The sequence below is a fragment of the Gopherus flavomarginatus genome, chromosome 3 (genome assembly GCF_025201925.1).
Source record: "Gopherus flavomarginatus isolate rGopFla2 chromosome 3, rGopFla2.mat.asm, whole genome shotgun sequence".
Classification (NCBI taxonomy): Eukaryota; Metazoa; Chordata; order Testudines; family Testudinidae; genus Gopherus; species Gopherus flavomarginatus.
The window spans coordinates 288665585-288690463 of NC_066619.1; the positions used below are offsets into that span (position 1 = coordinate 288665585).

Consider the following 24879-nt stretch of genomic DNA (forward strand, 5'->3'; position numbering starts at 1 on the left):
TGCAAACTGGTGGGAACCGGCTCCAGCTCACCACTGCTTGGTGGGTCCTGCACTTACTGGTGGTTTGCTTGCCTCAAAGATTCACCCTGTGGGTCGGGAAACAGCCCAGAGACCTTCCCCTCTGGTAGAAGTCACAGTCCAGGTCAATTCCTCCTGTGTTTGATCAGGAGTTGTGAGGTTTGAGGGGAACCCGGGCCCGCCCTCTACTCCGGGTTCCAGCCCAGGGCCCTGTGGACTGCAGCTGTCTAGAGTGCCTCATGGTACAGCTATGTGACAGCTACAACTCCCTGGGCTACTTCCCCATGGCCTCCTCCCAACACCTTCTTTGTCCTCACCACAGGACCTTCCTCCTGATGTCTGATAACGCTTGTACTTCTCAGTCCTCCAGCAGGATGCCTACTCACTCTCAGCTTCTTGTGCCTCTTGCTCCCGGTTCCTCACACACACTTCCTCTCCTCTGGCTCTCTTTGGCCTGACAGGAGTGAGCCCTTTTATAACATCAGAGGGGCCTTAATCAGAGTCAGGTGCTTAACAGCCTCACCTGACTCTTAGCAGGTTAATTGGAGTCAGGTGTTCCCATTAGCCTGGAGCAGCCCCTGATCTGGTCACTCAGGGAACAGAAAACTGCTTATCCAGTGGCCAGTATATCTCCCTTCTATTACTCTGCTGTTCCTCCCTTGACGCCTTTGAGGAGCAGTGAGCGCTGTCCGGGGCTCTCTGCTCGGTGTCCCCATCAGGTTCCCTTCATTTAGCCCTATGACCTCACTCCCGATCCTGGTTTTCTCATTGGTTGTCCCACGTATTTATTTGGTATCACAGACCTGTGGATCCTCCCCCTTAGGCTTGCGGGGAGGTCCTTTAGTAGTGGTCGGGCTTTGCGCACCCACTTCCTGGATACCAACAGGACTACTCTGCTGTTCCCAACTGGCCTGGGTCTATCACAGTACGTATATGTATCTTTTTACTATATGTTTCATTCTATGCCTCTGATGAAGTGGGCTGTAGCCCACAAAAACTTATGCTCAAATAAATGTGTTAGTCTCTAAGGTGCCACAAGTACTCCTTTTCTGTTTGAGCAGCATATTCCAGAAGTCTTGAGGTCTTTGAGGATAGCCTTCATTGATTTGAGATCTACCATACCATTCTCTTACTAGAAGGGAAAACCTATAATGGCAGCAGGCCGTGAAAGAGACCCAGTTTGGGAACATTTTAATGAAGTTCCTTTACCTGTGGGTAAGACAGGCATAGGGGGCAGGTCTCTGCTCTGAAGAGCTCACAATTAAGGGGTGGAATTGAAGGATAAGTGAGCAATGTCACAAGCATGCCCATCAGGCCAGCTGTTCGTTTAGGAAACCTGGATATCAGGTATCCCGAGCCTCTGTTTGCCAGAAGCTGGGAATGAGCGACGGGATGGATCACTTGATGATTACCTGTTCTGTTCATTCCCTCTGGGGCACCTGGCACTGGCCGCTGTTGGAGGACAGGATTCTGGACTAGATGAACCATTGGTCTGACCCAGTATGGCCATTTTTATGTTGAAGGGTAAAGAGCTGATAATGCTCCTCTCATAGCCCTGCCTGAGATGGTGGGAAATACATCGTTCCCTCCACAAAGAGACTCCACGCACCTGGCCCCAGCAAGTGCTTCATTTTGCCTCGGAAGGATACTGAGCATGTAATCCTGGTGAAAACACATGAGCCGTCCCTTGAGGAGTAGAGCACTGTTGACTGTGTGAGTTCCTTTCTGAGGAGTACCTGCACACAGTGCTGCAGGAATGACAGCTCCTCCCCAGGAAGCATAGCACTGGTGAATACTGCAGCTTCTCTCCAAGGAATGCTGAGCACACAGGTTAATGGCAAGTATGTGGACTCCTCCTTGATGGAAATTAGTGCCAGAGTGTATGTGAACTCCTTCCTAAGGCATGCCAAGGAGGAAAGGGCCAGGGAAGGATCTGGGCTCCTCGCTGGAGAGTACCCTGTATGCACAGCATTGCTGGGTGAGTCAGCTTCATGCCCACAATGCTGCCAGTCGTATTCTCTCCTCTCTGAATAATTCAGAGCTGGTGAATGCACCATTTTATGCTGGAGGAATGATTAATGTTTGGAGCATTGGCTAACATATGTGCTCTGAAATATAGACTAGAGACAACCTTAGCTCTTCAGCAGACAAAGCACTGGGGAATGCACGAGCTTCTCTCTGATAAATGGCATGCGTGACGCTGCATGTGTGCAATTGGGGAATGTTGTCACTCCTCTCTCAATAAACATGAATTGCCTTTCTCTTCTCTAGTAGCAATGCGGCTGCCTATGTACTGTAATCGTGTTGGCAAAACGTATGGGCTTAGTAAAAGGAAACTCAACATTGTCTCTTACTAGAAAGAAATGGGCCAGTTGGCCATACCTCAGTGTGGTAACTGTAGTGAAATGCTGCTAATTACATTCTTGAAGAGCAATTACCTGCACAGAGCCATTTCTTGTTCATCTATCTGTAAAGCATAAATTTATATTGCGTTTCCCTGACTCACACAGAGAGAGATGATGGTTCTCCACACTCATGAAGAATTTATTAGCTTTCTAGCTTCTACATTGGCTGTTTCTATGAAAAATGCACAGATGGATGAAGCACCTTTCTGGGACATAATTATTTACTCCACCCCCATTAGCAAATGGTTTGGTAATGCTCAGTAAAGGTTCCACAAGAGCTACATTAAGGTCCCAAGACAGGGAAAACTCCTGAATGGAGGGGATAGGCACGAACCAGTCCTTCTAGGGTATGTCTACATTGCAGCTGAGAGGTGAGATTCCCAGTGCAAGTAGACAGACTCCTGCTAGTCTCACTCAAGCTAGCACCCTGAAAATAGCAGCATGGACATTAAAGCATGGGCAGAGTCTCGGGCTACCTGCCCGAGTCAAAGCCTGGCCAACCTTCTGGGTCCAGGCTCAGGTGACTAGCCTAGGGTGACCAGATGTCCCAATTTTGTAGGGATGGTCCTGATATTTGGGGCTTTTTTTAATATGGCTCCTATTACCCCCTGCCCCTTGTCCCGATTTTTCACACTTGCTATCTGGTCACCCTAGGCTAGCCTGAACTGCTGCCTGTGCTGTTTTTTGCACACTAGTGAGAAGTTGTCTACCCATGCTGGGAATGACATCTCCCTGCTGCCATGTAGACATACCCTTAGAAATTCTGAAACAGTGGAATGAGAGAACACTGTATGAGTTTGAATCAGATGCTGATATGGCAACTAAATGGACGCTGAGAGACCCAATGGGAAGGCCTTGGAAGTTGAGCTGGAGGAGGTAATCCAGAATCTTGAAAACAGAAGCTTGTAATGGGCTGAAACCTTAGTTTGAAGCTCAGATGGAAAAATCAGAGGTTACGTAGTGAATGAAGCTGATGTCCTTGTCTCATTTGTTGCAGAAGTTGGAATATGCATAGAGAATGAGGCAGGGGATGGTATGAGACATGATAGTCTCAGGGTTAAGGCAACTGAATGCCATCCTGGAAAACTGGATTCTATCCCTGCCTCTGCCCCAGAGTTCCTATGCAATGTTGGGCAAGTCACTTAAGCCAGAACGCTCAGATGGCCACTAACTGTGTTTTCTCATTTTCTGGCTCCCCAGTGTGAGATACAAGGGGCCAGGTTTTTAGAAGGGTTGAGCACTCACAACTGCAATGGAATTTAATTTGAGCTGTGTTTTGAACATATGAAGTGTAATTAAATGCAAAATACAATGAACAATCAGGCCTCGGGTCTCAGTTTGGCACCCAGAATTAGCAGACTCCTTTGATAATTTTGACTTTAAATGTGTGGCTCCGTTCCCCAGCGGTAAAATGGGGATAATACCACCACCTAAGACTGATATGGCACCCCACCCGATCCCAGCCAGCTGGGAAAAGGGGAAGGAGAAGATGACGACGACAACCTAATCTCACAGGGGTATTGTGAAGCTAAATTCTTGAATATTTGTGAAGCACATGGGCCTGGATACTAACAGAGTTAGATGTTGACACAGACCATCACAGTGCTTAGTTTTTAGGCACCTAGAAAAATACTGTGATTCACAAAGCTTGAGTTTGGTGCTGAGGCTCCTATCCAACACATGAGGAGAGAGAGAGAGGCACCTTAGAGTGCAATTCACAGAAGCCAGTAGGCTAGGCAGGGAGCCGCCTAAGCTACTGGGTAGGAGATGGTGACCAGAGTGTGGGGTGTTAAGCACTACTCCACTCATGGAGATAGGTGGCTCCCTGCAGCCTTGACTTAGGTGCCTATCTATGCTAGGAATTCTCAGGTGTGAGCCCTCTCCTGCGTTAGGTGCCTATGGCACCTGAGGTGGAGAAGGGATTTGAACAGGGATTTGTCACATTTCAGGGGAGTGCTCAAATAATGGGGCTATGGCATAGTCTGATGTGAGGACTCCCTCAGTCTCCTGTTGAAGCTGTTGCACTGATTTAATCCTGAGGTCCCGTGTACCAAATGGCACCAGCACAATCAGACAAGGTAGATGACCCAGCTCTGCCCAGCCTGAGACATAGGTGCCGACTCCATGGATGCTCTGGGGCTGGAGCACCCACCAGCAGCCCCACGATCAGCTCCTCCCCACTCCCCCCCCCGCCCATTGCGGATCAGCTGTTCAACGGCGGGCAGGAGGTGCTGAGGGGGAGGGTGGAGCAAGGGCAGGAAGAGGTGGGCTGGGGCAGAGTGGGGTGGGAAGAGGCATTCGCTGGGCATGCTTTATCGAAACTAACCTGAAAGTGAGGCTTAACTGGGGAGGAAGAGTCCTCAAACATTTAAAGGGACAGGATGTCACACCAAAGTCTCTATTCCAACCCCCAAACCTTGTTCAACACTCTTTAATGTTGGAGAGTGACAGGGTCATATTAACACTTTTGACTCTTTGGGCCCTTTATTCCAGCTACGTTAATACAACAGGGCTCAAGCATACACTTTTATCAAGAACATTAATCCACTCCTTTGTTCAGCAGTCCCGGTTTCTCCTATCAAGAGCCACCTGCTAACATTGCTCCCTCACTGACTGAACTCTGTACTCTTCAGCCACGCAGACGCTTCCCCTCTGTACGGTAGCAGACACTTTCAGTGAACACATCAGTTTTGGAACTGTATGGCTCAAGCCCTTCCAAAATTCATTTATTTCAATTCAGTTTATGGTTCTTCCAACTCCTGGCTATATTAAATATTTCAGTGTAATGATACCCTGAACTGTGGGACCTTTATCCTCCTCTTTATTCTTCATTCCCAGCTCTACTGGTAATGGTTAGTAGGGGGAGCTGGGGTGTTTTTTATCTGCTCAGGGTGTATTACCATCACGATGAGCATTCTCCCTAAGGCCTCCTTTTTCAAACATTGCAGAACCCTGAATAGCTACTCCATTAAAAGGGAAGATCATTTTAGGACAGACAACTTTTGAGAACCCTGGGAGAAGAGGGGATGGTAAACAGTGAGCTTGGCTTTCTAAGTGCTTGGTTGTATAATTTAGCAGCTCTGGGATGAGCAGTATGTGATTTAGTCAACACTGGCACAGTGAGGTGGGGTAGAATGAGTGCAGTCAAGGGCACAGATTGTTGCCTGTGGCAAAATGTGTTCAGTATATGCTGTGCTGCAGCCCAGGTTTGTGAGAGCAGGCAGAGTACAAACCTTTGCTATTGACAAACGCTGCTTACATAAATCCAGTAATTTCCTCAGGCCTTGGGAAGGCGAATTTAACTGAAACATCAGCTGCTAACTGGAGATATGAAAGAGTTTGTCAGACCAAATACCTAAATGAGAGTGCAATTAATTTGGCCTTCTGTTTCATAAGCTTTTGTCACCAAGTTCAGCGGTGGTGCAGGATTTCTCTTGCTGAATATAACTCTTTGAATTGCTTGTTTAGAGAGTTGCTTGTACCCATTCACTATGAAAGCAGGAAGCTACGAACAGGAATGAATAGGGTTTTCTGGTTCTGCAATTTATTATTGTTGTTGCTTCAATTTCCATTGCTGAGAATGCCCCTAGAGATTAGGAGGAAGCGTGCTTTAGCAGTACTGCAGCCAGCCAAAATAACATTTAGCCCCTGGGGCTCTAGTAATTCCTTTGGTTCCACCCAGTAAGTTGTGTTATGTGCCCCGGTTGGCAGAAAATCTGGGACTAGTGCAAGTCACACACAACCCCCTTTGCCGAGAGACCAGGAGCCAGTTAGTGTTGCCCAGAAAATAGGAGGGCAGTTGGAGAGGTAGTATGGATGAGAGCACCCAAGAAATGCACTAATTCAGCACATCCTCTGATCAAGCTTTGAAGATGAGTCTCCAAGAGAACCCAGGCCATGAATTAAAGCTGCCCACCCTCTGTGGAGCTCCCTGGGGAATGCAGTGGTACAAAACTTGCCTGCCCTTCCTTAAAAGTCTCTGTTGGTTCAGCAACATCCCACCTGTGAGGTTTGTTACATGCTACTGAGGAGCAGCCACTCTCACATTAAAAGGACATCTGGTGATTGTATTGCTCTCCAAATGCATAACCACATTGTGCTCCCTCTCTGCACTTACCATCACTGCTGACCTCTTCCTCAGCATGTATGTGCCACTCCACATCCGCTGACTCCAGCAAGTCTCCTTGTGAGATCTCTATGATCTGCAGTTTCCGCAGACTCACCAGGTCTATCTCTCTTAACCCTGTTTCCAGTTGTTTCACCATGTCTTTGCCTGGCTGACTAGTCAAAACTGTAATCTGAAACAGAAGGCACAGATCTAATGCAGTAGCTGCCTCCAACTGCTAGAGATATCAAACCCAGCTGCTGTTTAGCAGAATACAGTAGCTAGGGAAGCCCCTCTAGTGGTCCATCTAGAACCCCTGCCCCCATGCAGTGCAGGGAGCCCAAAGAGGGCCATGTGACACCATGGCAGGGTGTGGTGCAGGGATCGCTATCATTAAGTGCTGATGTAACCTTGCTTTGCAAAATGGCACTGTTGCAAGTTCTTGTGATTTGATTGTGAGTCGGTGAGAGATGATCTATTTCATCAACTCCTGAAGTCAGGTGATTACATGAATATCTCTTTCACTTAAAAAAAAAAATCCAGTCCTCATGGTTGTGGAGAAAAGCTTGAAAATGTTATGTGAGTGTACTCAGAAGACTCAAAAATAGAGAAGATATACAGAAAGAGCTCAACATGTATTACTTTAAAAGGATTTTTAAGGCAATTGGTTTTCATGGAGCCTGACTCATGATTTTGGAATGGCTGGAGTTGTCAGTACTGAAATGGTTTCTATATTAAGTTATTCTCCCTTTGTGATGGGGTATGCAAACCCCAAACTGAGCCAGACAAGGTTGACAGGACAGTACTGGGCCCAGGGAGCCCTGCCAAGCGTGCTTCAGCTGGAGACAGGGTTGAAAAGGGAGCAGCCCAGCTCAGAAGGGAGGTTGGGAAGAGGACAGACCTACCCTGAAGGCTCCTGACAAAGGTGGCTGGAGAAGCCTCCTTCAGGGAACAGGACTCTATGCTGATCTGGGTTAGGGGCTGATGGTTTGGTTTCTTTTGCCTCATCTGGGACCAGAAGCTGAGGGGAGGAAGGAAGCAGCGGTAGGAAGTGATCCAGGGAGGGTAACTCAAAGGGTCCCCTCAGAGCCCAAATGCTGCTGATCCTTGTAGGGCCCTGGGTTGGAGCCTGGTGGAGTGGGTGAGCCTGGGCTTCCCTACCCTGCCTCCCACCACTGGGTGGGCACTAACCACTAGGCTGCCTAGCCCACCAAGGACCCTATGGGAATGGGAGTTCTGTTGGAGGAGAAGGTATTTGTAGGCATTTCTATTTGTATGTGTGGAGGCTGGTAGGGGCAGTGTGCCGGGAGAGAAGTTGAGCCCTGATTAGGGGGTGGGGCTTCTCTGACTAGGGGTCCTATAAAGGTAGCCAGCCAGTCAGGCAGCAGTACAGACAGCTGCAGTGGCACAGGAGTCAGCAAACAGCTATAAACAGGGGAGTTTGAGTGGGAGTTTGCAACGGGAGTTTGAGGGGAAGGCTAAGAGAGCCAGGCTAGTTAAGGGAGTGTGTAGCGGTCTGGTAGTGTTTTGGTGCTCGTTGGAGGTTTTTGTTGCTGTGGGTGGTGGTGTTTTGGTTTGGTTTGTGTTTCTCGGACTAACAGGACTTAGGTGGGAAGGCTATGACAGATGCAGAGGCAGCAGTGGTAGTGACCCAAACAGTGGAAGACACAGTGAAGATGACTGGATGTGGAAGCTGCAGCATGTACATGATCCTGGAGGGGGTACCTGAAAAGAGTTTTGTCTGCTTGAAGTGCCACCTGATCGAGCTGATGGAAGAAAAGATCCAAGGACTGGAGATGCAGGTGGAAACTCTGGTTGAATTTAGAAGGGGGTTCAAGTGGATGATGGAGTAAAGACATGAGGAGGCTGAAGGAAAAAGCTCAGACTTGCAGATGGAAGCAGGACCAAAGAACTCTGAGGGGAAACTGCTGGGTGAGGAAAGTGGACGGTGGAAGCATGTGACTAAGAGAACCAGGCAGAGGAAAAGACGGGCTAGTGAAGGAGAAATAGAGCTCAGGAACAGGTTTGCAGAGTTGGAAAATGAAGAAGGGGCACAGCAGGTGGTCGCTGAAGGTGAGAGGGCAAGGAAGACGAGAAGAGCTGCTAGTCCTATAGGAAGAGGGGAAGAGTCAATGGAGATAACAACACCAAATATAAGCCCCAGGAGGATACGGGATGGGTTGCGGAGGATTGCAAGGGACAATAGGAATCGAGACGACTTGCAGCCAGTGGGAGCAGGGGATAGACCAGAGAATTACACTGACACCAGGAAAAGGCAGGTCTACGTGATTGGGGACTCCTTACTGAGAAGAACAGACAGGCCCGTAACTAGAGTTGATCAAGAGAATAGAAGGGTGTGCTGTCTGCCTGGTGCTAAGATACGGGATGTGGACCTGAGGCTGAAAAGGATTCTAATGGGAGCGGGAAAGAATCCGCTGATTGTCCTTCAGGTGGGAATGAATGTTACGGCTAGATTCTTGCTGGAATGTATCAAGGGAGACTATGCCAGACTGGGGAAGACGCTTAAAGAAATCGAGGCTGAGGTGATCTTCAGTGGGATTCTGCTTGTTTCTAGAGAAGGGCAATAAAGATGTGACAAGATTATGATGATCAACAGATGGTTCAGGCAATGGTGCTATAAGGAGGGCTTTGGGATGTATGGCCATAGAGAAGAATTCATGGACAGAGGACTGTTCTCTCGGGATGGACTTCATCTGAGCATGGAGGGAAATAGACTTCTAGGATGGAGGCTGGCACAATTGATTAAGAGAGCTTTAAACTAGGAATTTGGGGGAGATAGCTGGCAGATGTCCAGGTAATCTCCATGCCAGATTTTAACATTGAGAGGGAAGAAAACGCAGTAAGAAAGGATACAGCAGTGGGTAGGAGAAAGCACATAAGGAGGAAGGGTAGTGTAAATACCAGTCTAATAGGTGATAGTGGTGATAGAATGTCTGTGCCTAACTGGGTAAAGAATGTGAGAGAAGCCAAACAGCAAAAATTAAGACATTTGTAAACTAATGTGAGGAGCCTAGGTAACAGAATGGAGGAACTAGAGCTATTGGTGCAGGAAGTGAAACCAGATATTATAGGGATAACAGAAACATGGTGGAATAGTAGTCATGATGAAATTAAAACCAATAGTAAAAGGTTCTATAGCCATATAAATAAGAAGAAAACAAACAAAGAAGAAGTGAGACTGCTAAACACTGAGGCTGGAGTGGAGATTAAGGATAATTTAGGCATGGCCCAATATCTAAACAAATACTTTGCCTCAGTCTTTTATGAAGCTAATGAGGAACTTAGGGATAATGGTAGGATGACAAATGGGAATGAAGATATGGAGGTAGATATTACGACATCCGAGGTAGAAGCCAAACTCGAACAGCTTAATGGGACTAAATCGGGGGGCCCAGATAATCTTCATCCAAGAATATTAAAGGAACTGGTACATGAAATTGCAAGCCCATTAGCAAGAATTTTTAATGAATCTCTAAAATCAGGGGTTGTACCGTATGACTGGAGAATTGCTAACATCGTTCCTATTTTTAAGAAAGGAGAAAAAAAAGTGATCCGGGTAACTATAGGCCTGTTAGTTTGACATCTGTAGTATGCAAGGTCTTGGAAAAAATTTTGAAGGAGAAAGTAGTTAAGGACATTGAGGTCAATGGTAATTGGGACAAAATACAACATGGTTTTACAAAAGGTAGATCGTGCCAAACCAATCTGATCTCCTTCTTTGAGAAGGTAACAGACCTTTTAGACAAAGAAAACGCAGTGTATCTAATTCACCTCGATTTTGGTAAGGCATTTGATATGGTTCCACATGGGGAATTATTAGCTAAATTGGAGAAGATGGGAATCAATATGAAAATTGAAAGGTGCATAAGGAACTGGTTAAAGGGGAGAATACAACGGGTCATACTGAAAGGTGAACTGTCAGGCTGGAAGGAGGTTACTATTGGAGTTCCTCAGGGATCGGTTTTGGGACCAGTCTTATTTAATCTTTTTATTACTGACCTTGGTACAAAAAGTGGGAATGTGCTAATAAAGTTTGAGGATAACACGAAGCTGGGAGGCATTGCCAATACAGTGAGGGACCAGGCTATCCTATAGGAAGATCTGGATGACCTTGTAAATGGGAGTAATAATAATACGATAAAAATTTAATAGTGAAAATTGCAAGGTCATGCATTTAAGGATTAATAACAAGAATTTTTGTTATAAACTGGGGACGCATCAGTTGGAAGTAACAGAGGAGGAGAAGGACCTCAGAATATTGGTTGATCACAGGATGACTATGAGCTGCCAATGTGATATGGCTGTGAAAAAGGCTAATGTGGGTTTGGGATGCATCAGGCGAGGTATTTCCAGTAGAGATAAGGAGGTCTTAGTACTGTAATACAAGGCAAGGGTGAGACCTCATCTGGAATATTGTGTGCAGTTCTGGTCTCCCATGTTTAAGAAGGATGAATTCAAACTGGAACAGGTACAGAGAAGGGCTACTAGGATGATCTGAAGAATGGAAAACCTGTCTTATGGAGACTTGAAGAGCTTGGCTTGTTTAGCCTAACCAAAAGACAGCTAAGGGGAGATATGATTGCTCTCTATAAATATATCAGAGGGATAAATACCAGGGAGGGAGAGGAATTATTTAAACTCAGTACCAATGTGGACACAAGAACAAATGGATATAAACTGGCCATCAGGAAGTTTAGACTTGAAATTAGACGAAGGTTTCAAACCGTCAGAGGAGTGAAGTTCTGGAACAGCCTTCCAAGGGGAGTAGTGGGGGCAAAAGACATAGCTGGCTTCAAGACTAAGCTTGATAAGTTTATGGAAGTGATGGTATAATGGGATAGCCTAATTTTGTCAATTAATTGATCTTTGACTATTAGCGGTAAATATGCCCAGTGACCTGTGATGGGACACTAGATGGGGTGGGATCTGAGTTACTACAAAGAATTCTTTCCTGGATGTCTGGCTGGTGAGTTTTGCCCACATGCTCAGGGCTTAGCTGATCACCATATTTGTGGTCGGGAAGGAATTTTCCTCCAGGGCAGATTGGCAGAGGCCCTGGGGAGTTTTCGCCTTCCTCTGCAGAGGGGGGCATGGGTCACCTCCTGGAGGATTCTCTGCACCTTGAAGTGTTTAAACCACAAGTTGAGGACTTCAGTAGCTCAGACATAGGTCAGGGGTTTGTTGCAGGAGTGGGAGGGTGAGATTCTGTGGCCTGTTGTGCAGAAGGTCAGACTAGAAGATCCTAATGGTCTCTTCTGACCTTAAAGTCTATAAGTCTATTACACCCTTTAAGTGGAGCTGCTTCCTAGGAATGGGGAAGAGTTCAGAGAGGTTCCATGGCATTTAGGGGCAGCACGTCAACTGTCAGCAAGGAGCAGTTGCCAGGAGCTCTAGGGAAAGAGCTGGGTTGATTTACCCCTCTGCCCTTTGTTCCAGCTGCTGCTTCTGCTGTACAGAGGAGACAGATGGGTAAATGCCAGTGCTGTGCTGCCAGAACATGAGCAAAGGATTCCTCAAATGCTTTCTGGCAGGAGGCTAGTCAGGGAGCAGCTCCCCTCTGGTGAGTGGGCCATGTCCAGTTGGTGACTGAGTCCTATGATGGGGTGTCCACCCCACACTCACTCTGAAGTGGTTAATGGCAGCCAGGTGGGCCAATTCATCTATTAGGCTGAGAGGAAAGCCCTAATTAGGGGAAGCTCACCTGTGTGAGAACAGGCAGGGCTTCTATAAAGCTACGGAGCTGATAGCAGGAAAGGGGCTGCAGGGAAGAAGTCTGCTGTTACTTTCTGGGAGAAGGGAGGTGTGTTTGGGGGCTCTAGAGAGAAGTAGCCTCTGGTTGCTCCCTGGGAGGAGGGAGTAGAGTGGCTGAAAAACCCTAGATAGGGGGTAGTGCGGGCGTAGGAAGCAGCCCAGCAGCTAAGTTGGAGACTGAACAGATCTTGGCTGCGTGTTGTAGAGTCCCTGGGCTGGAACCCAGGAACAAACCATCCCGATGTGCAGAAAGAATAGTAAATATGGCAGGCAACCAGCTTGGCTTAACAGAAATATTCATTCATCTTAAACACAAAAAGGAGGTTTACAAGAAGTGGAAGCTTGGACAGATGACTAGGGAGGAGTATAAACATATTGCTTGAGCATGCAGGGGTGTAATCAGGAAGGCCAAAGCACAATTGGAGTTGCAGCTAGCAAGGGATGTGAAGGGTAACAAGGAGGATTTCTACAGGTATGTTAGCAACAAGAAAAAGGTCAGGGAAAGTGTGGGACCCTTACTGAACGGGGGAGGCAACCTAGTGACACTGGACAGCACAGTATGAGGAGGAGGTGAGCAGCCCTCAGTAGTGAAAGAACAGATTAAGGACTGTTTAGAAAAGCTGGACATGCACAAGTCCATGGGTCCAGATCTAATGCATCCGAGGTTGCTGAGGAAGCTGGTTGATGTGACTGAAGAGCCATTGGCCATTATCTTTGAAAACTTATGGAAATTGGAGGAGGTCCCGGACCATTGGAAAAAGGCAAATATAGTGCCCATCTTTTAAAAAAGGGAAGGAGACTCCAGGGAACTACAGACCGATCAGCCTCACCTCAGTCCCTGGAAAAATCATGGTGCAGGTCCTAAAGGAATCCACTTTGAAGGACTTGGAGGAGAGGAAGGTGATCAGGAACAGTCAACATGGATTCAACCAGGGCAAGTCATGCCTGACCAGTCTGATTGCCTTCTATGATGAGATAACTGGCTCTGTGGATATGGGGAAAGTGGTGGACGTGATAAACCTTGACTTTAACAAAGCTTTTGATACGGTCTCCCACAGTATTCTTGCCAGCAAGTTAAAAAAAGTATGGATTAGATGAATGGACTATAAGGGGGATAGAAAGCTGGCTAGATCATTGGGCTCAACATGTAGTGATCAATGGCTTGATGTCTAGCTGGCAGCCGATATCAAAGGGGTTGGTTCTGGGGCCGGTTTTGTTCAATGTCTTCATTAATGATCTGGATGATGGGATGGATTGCACCCTCAGCAAGTTTGTGGATGACACTAAGATGAGGGGAGAGGTAGATATGCTGGAAGGTAGGGATAGGGTCCAGAGTGACCTAAACAAATTAGAGGATTGAGCCAAAAGAAATCTGATGAGGTTCAGCAAGGACAAGTGCAGAGTCCTGCACGTAGGACGGAAGAATCCCATGCACTGCTATAGGCTAGGGACCAACTGGTTAAGCGGCAGTTCTGCAGAAAAGGGCCTGGTAATTACACTGGACGAAAAGCTGGATATGAGTCAACAGTGTGCCCTTGTTGCCAAGAAGGCTAAGGGCTGCATTAGGAGGAGCATTACCAGCAGATCGAGGGAAGCGATTATTCCCCTCTGTCCGGCACTGCTGAGGCCACATCTAGAGTACTGTGTCCAGTTTTGGGCCTCCCACTACAGAAAGGATATGGACAAATTGGAGAGAGTCCAGCGGAGGGCAACAAAAATGATTAGGTGGCTGGGGCACATGACTTACAAGTAGAATCTGAGGGAACTGGGCTTATTTAGTCTGCAGAAGAGAAGAGTGAGGTGGGATTTGATAGCAGCCTTCACCTACCTGAAGGGGAGTTCCATAGAGGATGGAACCAAACTGTTCTCAGTGGTGACAGATGGCAGAACAAGAAGCAATGGTCTCAAGTTGCCGTGGGAGAGGTCTAGGTTGGATATTAGAAAACACTATTTCACTAGGAGGGTGGCAAAGCACTGGAATGGGTTACCTAGGGAGGTGGTGGAATCTCCTTCCTTAGAGGTTTTTAAGGCCTGGCTTGACAAATCCATGGTTGGGATGATTTAGTTGAGATTGATCCTGCTTTGAGCAGGGGGTTGGACTTGATGGCCTCCTGAGGTCTCTTCCAACCCTAACCTTTTATGATTCTGTGAATCCGCAGTAGACGATGGGCCTGGGTTCTCCAACCAGCCACTGAAGGAATGGTACCTGAGGCAGTGAATGGGAAGACTGCTGAAGGAAACACTTTGATATACCCTGGAAGGAGGAATGCTGAGTGACCTGGCCAGAAGGCTGAGTCATGAAGAGGATGCTGTGGGTCCTGGGATGAGAGAGGAGATGCAGACCTGAGAGAGAGAAGGCGTAATAGCATGTGACCATGGGAAGGGGTGTTGGCCTCAAGAGCTAATCTCTATAGTGAGCAGGAGGAGGTGCCAGCCAAGCGGTGAGTGGTGCACCCCATCACAAGTCCCCTTTGGTTCTCAGTGGGCAGTCCTCCGCTAGCAAATAGCGATTCTCTCCTGCCTCCTTCTCCCTCCCCCACGTACCCCCAAAGGATTATGAACACATCTGGATGGACTTTTATGAGGATTCAAAGTCCATCCCTCTGGCTCCAGTCTTATCTCACTATTTGAGATCCATGCTCCAACCCATGGAGATGCTAGAGCTGTTCCAGTAAATGGTAGAAAATTGGCAAAACTACCTGTTTTTCACTAGCCTTGTTCTTGGAAACAGATTAATTGTTTTTGCTCTAATTGTTTTTTTTTATTATTATTATTTTTCAACCATCTGAACCAGAGCTGAAACCTAGTCTATTTCAGTCTAAACGGTTAGTTTGCCAAACTGAGACAAAATTAAAAGTTAGGTTACAATGGAAGGTATATATGCCACTGTAACCCACATACCTCCTGAGTGTGATGTTCTGTCCCCTCTAGTGGCACCGAGATCACTTAGAGAGGAATGAATCTGCTCTACAGGCTTAGCTAAGAGGCAGCTGGCTTTTAGCTCATGCAGTAGAGCAGTGGCTCTCAAACTTTTTTACTGGTGACCCCTTTCACATAGCAAGCCTCTGAGTACGACCCCCCTTATCAATTAAAACTACTTTTTAATATTTTTAACACCATTATAAATCCTGGAGGCAAAGCGGGGTTTGGGGTGGAGGCTGACAGCTCACAACACCCCATGTAATAACCTCGCGACCCCCTGAAGGGTCCTGACCCCCAGTTTGAGAACCCCTGCAGTAGAGGCTCCTGCATTTAGCTCTCAAGGTCCCAGGTTCAATCCCACCCCCTAACAACCAGGGTTTGTCAGCATTACACAACCTTAATATAGGCATCGCTGCTATTGATCTCTAAAAATACAAGCTTAACTTTTCAAGTGAATAGTGATTTTTGGGTGTTAACTTGAGATACCTTAAAAATAGAGGGCTCTGTAATCTAGTAGAAAAAGGCAGTACAAGATCAAATCCCTGGAAGCTGAAGCTAGGAAAATTCAGAGTAGAAATAAAGTTAAATTGAACAGTGAGGGGAATTAACTATTAGAACAATTTTTGTTGGGGTCTGGTGGATTCCTCATCACATGAGGTGTTTAAACCAACCCTGGATATCTTTCTAAATGTGGGTTTGAAGCAGGAATCATTGGTGAAATCAAGTCCATGGTCTGTTATGCAGGAAGTCAGATAAGAGATCCTTTCTGGTTTTATAATCTCTGAATTTATGAAAAAGAACCTGATTTTCAGAAGTACTGAGCACCTGCTCTCTGAAAATTACGTCTTTTTCAGATGTCTCAAGTTGGGCATTCAAAAACTGAACCACAGTCAATAATTACTTTTGAAAACTTAGGCCACAGTCCTTTACAGTCTTATACACATGGATAGCCTTTTGTACTATGGTGTATACCAGAAAAACAGAAACCAGAAATCCTCTGTGAAAATTGCACAGTAATGTGTGCTTGCACAACACATTATGGACTAATTTTAACAAACCAGAGGAACAGGAAGAATCTAGTGGAATATATGCCACCTACATCTGTAGATCATTTAATATTGTAGTTAACTGTCCCATTCCCTCAGCTGCAGCAATGGAAGATTGTGCTGTGCACGTATTTGCAGTTCAAGTAATTAGAGACGGTAATTGTATCATCCCCTGAATTACACCTACTCTATATTGCCCTCCAACACTGAAATAAACACCCCAAATCAGAATCACAATGGTCAGAAATTAAAACCCATCACTTATTCCCCTCCTCCCTGCCAAATCCCTTTATCATCTCATCACCAAATGGGGGTAAGTGGGAAAATAGGAGGGGGAAGAAAGCAAAATTATGTAAGAATGAAAAACAACCTACACATCTGCATCTAAGGATAGAAAAAATGTGTATTATATGGCATTATTAGAGAAATAATATTTACAATGCCATTATATAAATTAATGGGATAGCCTCTGCTTGGATCATGTGTTCAGTTCTGGTGACTGCATCTCAAAAAGACTATAACAGAAACAGAATGGATTCAGAGATGGGAGATTACGTTTAGATGCTTCAACAATCTTCCATATAGTGAGAGAGTGAAAAGACTGGGGCTGTTTACTTTAGAGAGGCAATGAATAAGAGGGGACACAAAAGATGCAAAATGGTAGATGATCTGTGTTTGTATGCATGGGACAAGGATTCCTACGGAAGTCTCAAGCTGCTGCTGAGAGAATTAAATGCTGACTATAAAGTTTCTCTGTTTTCCAAATACTGATCCTATTCACTTTTTGTACTGAAAATTGATTTAAAGATTGTGCTAAGATAATGATCTTTTTGTAGGCTTTTCCTGTTCTTTGCTACTGTGCCAACTAATCCCACAATAAAATGCTTTTCCATTTGAACTGATGTTTTAATGAACTGTGAACATACTTTAAGCCACAACTAGGATCTTTGCACAAATGTCCCATTGACAGTGGAAATTCCATCCAGGGAATATAGGCAGAACATGATCCTAGAATGTAAATGTAGGCCGGCAGGGAAGTCATATAAAAAAGTATCTTGTATGCAGATACACACAGTGTGTTTTACTATGATCTCATAAGAAATAAAATCAACTTTAAATAATATCCAGTCTTGGATGCCTGGAGATTAACAGTGTACAAAATGGGAAGTTAAAATAATCAGCTAATGCTTGTCATCAGGTTGTCTTCCCTCTTATAGCTAGGGCCATATTCCATGAGTGACTTGAATCTGTATGTGACATGAGATCTTGGGCATCCTGCAGAGCAAGCTATGGGGTTCCTCTTTTTGGAATTGTTTTATGCTACTTACTTCCTCTCATGATGCTTAGCTACCACATACTCCAATACGTCTGTTAGTCTTTAAGGTTCCACAGGACTCTTTGCTGCTTTTTACAGATCTAGACTAATACGGCTACCCCTCTGATACTTAGCTACCACAGTGACTGACACCTGAAATATACGGATGGACTGCACTTGATGGTTATTACTATCTCCCCAGAACTCTACTTACCTCAACAGAACTGTTCACTGAGCCTCCTGCTAGCATATGTCTGGTGTACTGTTTAAACTGCTGGAGCCCATCCTGCAAAGCCTGCATCACTCTGTCTCCCTTTTGTTGGAAAGAGCCTTCTCTTGGTAAGGAGCGAAGTTCTGAAATGCAGGTCTGAAGCCGAGGAAAGCTCCCTTTTACTTGCTGCAAAACAGTATTCAATTAAATTAAAGAGAGGACATTTAAAATCCAATAACAATTATATTTCACACAATGCAGTTTGGTTGTAGAACACATTGCCCCAAGATTACAGGGTTCAAAAAGGATTGGACAGTGATATGGATCACAAGACTATCCAAAGTTGTTATTGTAAAGATTTTAAAAAGAACAAGAGTTTTGGGAGGACTATAAACCCTCTTGCTTCAGGACATGAGTCAATTAGGGGCTGGGAGGAAGTTTTTTGTTTGTTTTTTCCCCTGTGGGCAGGTTATTCCATGGCTAACTGACTGCTGTGGAATTTCCTTCCTTGGAGCAGTTGGTAGTGGCTACTGCAGTAAACAGGATAGTGGCCTAGATAGACCACTTGTCTAAATCAGTCTGTCCATCCATATAGCTCCAGAGGCACAAATCACGAGTGCAGCTGCATCCCACTACAACTGGTTGTGTTTTGGTGCACGTACAGGTGATATATAAGGATATGATGCTTAGTTACTGCGATGATAGGCATTTATACGTTGTGTGTATCCATTCAGGGTGGTGGGTAAACCATGGGTTCAAGGAGCTAGCTCCCAGCCCAGCCCACCCCTAACACCCTCTTCTCCCCTGAAGCCTACAGTCCCCTACCCCCACAGCCCCAGGTCACCCAAGTGTCCCCAGCCCCACAGCGCCTGGCACACGGCTTCCTGGAAGAGGAGCAGCCTGCCTGGGTTGGGGCCAATTAGCTGCAGGAGGCAGCCTTGGGGAAGGACCATGCAAGGCTCTTTGGGGAGGCACAGCCTTCCCCAGCTTATTATACGTGCCGCCTATGTTCAAGGGTATCTAACACATGTACCGAATTGTGAGCTTTTCCTAATGTAGACAGAGGTTAACAACTTTTGCCTAGATATAGCTGGCTGAGGTCAATCGTAGTAGGGAATCCTAGAGTTTGTGGAATGTCTAGATTAGCATTTACAAATATGTCAAACTACAATAGGAACAAATTCTCTACCGTAGACATACCCAGTAAGTGAATTATAGTAAAATCTGGCCCATAGTATGTCTAAATTGCTGCTAAATGTACATTAAACTCCTAGACTCACTTTTGAATTTGTCCTTCAGTCTCCATTAGCCCATGGAACCAAATAGCAATCTGTTTTGGAAGCCACTGTGGAGTCAGGGACAATCATAGAATCATAGGACTGGAAGGGACCTCAAGAGATCATCTAGTCCAGTCCCTTGCACTCATGACAGGACTGAGTAGTATCTAGAACAATAATAAAGTGCTTCTCTAGCTTTCTGAAGCTAAAGACCATTAACATTAAATGTAGAGCAAGATTCTGATGCTATTCAAGCACTTTGAGGAGAGGAAAGTGATCAGGAACAGTCAGCATGGATTCACCAAGGGCAAGTCATGCCTGACTAACCTAATTGCCTTCTATGAGGAGATAACTGGCTCTGTGGATCAGGGGAAAGCAGTGGACATGTTATTCCTTGACTTTAGAAAAGCTTTTGATACGGTCTCCCACGGTATTCTTGCCAGCAAGTTAAAAAGTATGGGCTGGATGAATGAACTATAAGGTGGATAGAAAGCTGGTTAGATCATCGGGATCAACGAGTAGTGATCAATGGCTCCATGTCTGGTTGCAGCCAGTATCAAGTGCAGTACCCCAAGGGTTGGTCCTCTGGCTGGTTTTCTTCAATATCTTTATTAATGATCTGGAGGATGGCGTGGACTGCACCTTCAGCAAGTTTGCAGATGACACTAAGCTGGGAGGAGTGGTAGATACTCTGGAGCGTAGGGATAGGATACAAAGGGACCCATAGAAATTAAAAGATTGGGCCAAAAAGAAATGTGATGAGGTTCAACAAGGACAATTACTGAATCCTGCACTTAGGACAGAAGAATCTCATTCACTGTTACAGACTAGGGACTGAGTGGCAAGGCAGCAGTTCTGCAGAAAAGGACCTAGGGGTTACAGTGGACGAGAAGCTAGATATGGGTCAACAGTGTGCCCTTGTTGCCAAGAAAGCTAACAGCATTTTGGGCTGTATAAGTAGGGGCATTGCCAGCAGATCAAGGGATGTGATCATTCCCCTCTATTTGGCATTGGTAAGGCCTCATCTGGAGTACTGTGTCCAGTTTTGGGTCCCACACTACAAGAAGGATGTGGAAAAATTGGAAAGAGTCCAGCGGAGGGCAACAAAAATGATTAGGGGGCTGGAGCACATGACTTATGAGGAGAGGCTGAGGGAAGTGGGATTGTTTAGTCTGCAGAAGAGAGGAGTAAGGGGGAATTTGATAGCTGTTTTCAACTACCTGAAAGGAGGTTCCAGAGAGTTTGGATCTAAACAGTTCTCAGTGGTACCTGATGACAGAACAAGGAGTAATGGTCTCAAATTGCAGTGGGGGAAATTTAGGTTGGATATTAGGAAAAACTTTTTCACTAGGAGTTGATGAAGCACTTGGATGGGTTACCTAGGGAGGTGATGGAATATCCTTCCTTAGAGATTTTTAAGGTCAGGCTTGACAAAGCCCTGGTTGGGATGATTTAAATGGGGATTGGTCCTTCTTTGAGCAGGGGTTGGACTAGATGACCTCCTGCGGTCCCTTCAAACCCTGATATTCTATAATTCTATGATACCCAATGTGAGTATGCGTACTTCCACCTTTTCATGTTCTCTGTATGTATAAATATCTCCTGTCTGTGTGTTCCATTCTATGCCTCCGAAGAAGTGAGCTGTAGCTCACGAAAGCTCATGCTGAAATAAATTTGTTAGTCTCTAAGATGCCACAAGTACTCTTGTTCTTAATGTGAGTAATGGTACTCACTACTCAATCTGGGGAGTCTCCACTAATGTCAGTGGGGTCCTTGAGGAGTATGATGCTGCTCAGTATTGGTAAGTATCAGACTCTGGACCTAAATAACACTTCAAATTTTGGCAGAAAAAATTAATTCTTCCCAGATCAAGTGGGTTTTTAGTATAGACACATTTTAGAGATCCAGGAATTTGGAGAGTCCCAGTAAGCCTCTGCAGGCCCTAGTTTGAGTTAGAAATTATTTTTTTGAACCTCTGCTTTGTTAAAAACCAGGTCAAAGCTTTATGCGCTCACTCCAAAGTCCTTCTCTTGTAAAGTAAATTATGTTAAACTGCAATTAATGTTCTAGGGGCTTTAATCTGTAACGTTGTGCAGCTTTGAGTTAGTGGGCCCAGACTAGTGAATACCTCGAATGAACAATGGATTAGTTCCTAATCCCAAAGCTCCAAATCAAACAAAATACCATTGTATTTGTTCCCAATCTTCTGTTGTTCTTATTGGGAGACTTGAGTCTTTGACCTGCTTGGCATAATCATTTTCTAATTGGATTAAAGACATTTATGAATGCACAATTCCACATTTAGGTCCACAATATCATGTTTAAAGGGAACCCTTTCCCAACACAATACTTGTTTTCTAAATAAAGGAAGCAGCACTAATGGAAAGCATTAGTGTTTTCCCCTAACTGTAGGGGAGGAAAGCTAAATGAGGCAGAGGCAGTAAAAAGAACCTGGAAGCCAACTCTCAGCAAGTTAGATGGCAAGTTAGAACGTAAGAATGGTCATACTGGTTCAGACCAATGGTCCATCTAGCCCACTATCTTGTCTCTGACAGTGGCCAATGCCAGATGCATCAGAGGGAATGAACAGAACAGGGTAGTTTTGAGTGATCCGTCCCCTGTTGTCCAGTCTCAGCTTCTGGCATTTGGTGATTTAAAGATACGAGGTTGTGTCCCTGTCCATCCTGGCTAATAGCCATTAATGGACCTAAACTCCATGAACTTATCTAATTATTTTGTGACCCAGTTATACTTTTGGCATTCACAACATCCTCTGGTAATGAGGTCCACAGAGTGTGCATTGTGTGGAAAAAGTAGTTCTGTTTGTGTTAAACTGGCTGCCTATTAATTTCATAGGATGACCCCTAGTTCTTGTGTTACATAAGCAGTAAATAACACTTACTTTATCATATTCCCTCCTCGTCTCCAGTTATATTTTTTCTAAAATGAACTGTCCCAGTCTTTTTAATCTCTCCTTACATGGAACTCCTCCATACCCCTAATCACTTTTTTTGCCCTTCTCTGCACCTTTTTCAATTCTAATATATCTTTTCTGAGATGAGGCAACAGAACTGTATGAACTATTCAAGGTTGGGGCATACAATGGATTTATATAGTGGAATTATGGTATTTTCTGCTTTATCTATCCATTTCCTAATGATTCCTAACTTTCTGTTAGCTTGTTTTGACTGCTGTTGAAGTTTGAGCAGATGTTTTCATGGAGGATAGGTCCATCAATAGCTATTAGCCAGGATGGGAAGGGATGGTGTCCCTAGCCTCTGTTTGCCAGAAGTTGGGAATGGGTGACAAGGAATGGATCACTTGATGATTCCCTGTTCTGTTAATTCCCTCTGGGGCATCTGGCATTGGCCACTGTTGGACGACAGGATACTGGGCTAGATGGGCCTTTGGTCTGACCCGATATGGCCGTTCTTATGTTCTTAACTATCCACGGTGACTCCAAAATCCTTCCTGAGGGCTAACAGCCAATTTATAACCCATCATTTTGTATGTAGAGTAGGGATTATGTTTTCCAATGTGCATTACTTTGCACTTATCAACACTAAATTTCACCAGCCATTTTGTTGCCCAGTCATTCAGTGTAGTGAGATCCCTATGTAAATCTTGCATTCAGCTTTGGACTTAACTATCTTGAGTAGTTTTGTCTCATCTGGAAATTGTGCCAACTCACTGTTCTCCCCATTTCCCAGATCATTTATGAATATGTTGAACAGCTCTGGTCCCAGTACAGATGCTTGGAAAACCCTGCTATTTACCTCTCTCCATTCTGAAAACTGACCATTTATTCCTGTCCTTTGTTTCCTTTCTTTTAACCAGTTATTGATCTCCCCTTTTAGCCCATGGCAGCTCACTCTGCTTAAGAGACTTTGGTGAGGGACCTTATCAAAGGCTTTCTGAAAGTCCAAGTAAACTATGTCCACTGAATCACCCTTGTCCACATGCTTGTTGACGCCCTCAGATAATTCTAATAGATTGGTGAGGCATGATTTCCATTTACAAAACCATGCTGGCTCTTCCCTAACATACCATCTTTATCTATCTGTCTGATAATTCTGCTGTTTAATATAGTTTCAGCCAATTTACCTGGTACTGAAGTCAGGCTTACCGACCTGTAATTGCCAGGATCGACTCAGGAGTCTTTTTAAAAAATGTGCACTACATTAGCTCCCCTCCAGTCATCTGGTACAGAAGCTGATTTGAATTGTAGCTTACATATGACAGTTACTAGTTCTGCACTTTCATATTTGAGTTCCTTATGAACTCTTGGGTTAATACTATCTGGTCCTGGTGACTTGTTACTGTTTAATTGATTAAGTAAGGGGTAGGCAATCTATGGGATGCGTGCCGAAGGTGGCACATGAGCTGGTTTTCAGTGGCACTCATGCTGCCTGGGTCCCAGCAACTGGTCTGGGGGGCTCTGCATTTTAATTTAATTTTAAATGAAGCTTCTTAAACATTTTAAAAACCTTATTTACTTTACATACAACAATAGTTTAGTTATATATTATAGACCTATAGAAAGAGACCTTCTAAAAATGTTAAAATGTATGACTGGCACGCAAAACCTTAAATGAGAGTGAATAAATGAAGACTTGGCACAGCACTTCTGAAAGGTTGCTGACCTCTGGATTAATTTATTCCAAAACCTCTTCAACTGAAACTTCAATCTGGGACAGTTCCTCAGATTTGTCAGCTAAACAAAAAACAGCTTGGATGTGGGGATCTCATCTTTCCTACATCCTCTGCAGTGAAGACTGATGCAAATAATTCATTTAGCCATAGGTACCAACTTCTGCTGGCGCCAGTGGGTGCTCGACCCCGCTCTGCACCCAGCCCTGCCTTGACTCCACCCCTGCCATGCCCCTTCCTGCCCTGCCCCCATTCTAACCCCTTCCCCAAAGTCCCCGCCCCAACTCCACCCCCTCCCTGCCCCATTGGACTCCTTCCCCAAATCCTCACCCCACTTCTTCCCTGCCTTCTCCCCTGAGCATGCCATGATCCCTCTTCTCCCCCCTCCCTCCTGGCACTTGTTACACTGCGAAACAACTGTTTTGTGGCATGCTGGGAGCTAGGGGGAGAAGCTGGGATGCGGTGCACTCAGGAAAGGAGGCGGAGGTGAGGTGTGGCAGGGGGGCGGGGAGGGGAGCTTGGCTGCCGGTGGTGCAGATCACCCACTAATTTTTCCCAGGGGTGCTCCAGCCCCGGAGCATCCATGGAGTTGGTGCCTATGCATTTAGCTCAGAGGTGGGCAAACTTTTTGGCCCGAGGGCCTGATGAAATGCATCTAGAATACTCAAGGAGTTAATAGAGGAGATATCTGAGCCTTTAGCTATTATCTTTGGAAAGTCATGGGAGACGGGAGAGATTCCAGAAGACTGGAAAAGGGCAAATATAGTGCCCATCTATAAAAAGGGAAATAAATAGAACCCAGGAAACTACAGACCAGTTAGTTTAACTTCTGTGCCAGGGAAGATAATGGAGCAAGTAATTAAAGAAATCATCTGCAAACACTTGAAAGGTGGTAAGGTGATAGGGAATAGCCAGCATGGATTTGTAAAGAACAAATCGTGTCAAACCAATCTGATAGCTTTCTTTGATAGGATAATGAGCCTTGTGGATAAGGGAGAAGTGGTGGATGTGGTATACCTAGACTTTAGTAAGGCATTTGATATGGTCTCGCATGATATCCTTATCGCTAAACTAGGCAAATACAATTTAGATGGGGCTACTATAAGGCGGATGCATAACTGGCTGGATAACCATACTCAGAGAATAGTTATTAATGGC

The 24879-nt window shown here is 45.3% G+C and overlaps 1 protein-coding gene across 1 annotated transcript in view; it reads right to left on the reverse strand.

Annotated features, from left to right (window-relative positions):
* M1AP (meiosis 1 associated protein) overlaps window positions 1-24879 on the reverse strand; it is a 67071-nt gene that overhangs the window by 25155 nt on the left and 17037 nt on the right. Inside the window, exons 3-4 of the mRNA XM_050946086.1 lie at window positions 17798-17980; window positions 6541-6721 (exon numbers count right to left, since the gene is read on the reverse strand). Of these exons, the coding sequence (XP_050802043.1) occupies window positions 6541-6721; window positions 17798-17980 (364 nt within the window). The remainder of the gene's footprint in view (window positions 1-6540; window positions 6722-17797; window positions 17981-24879) is intronic.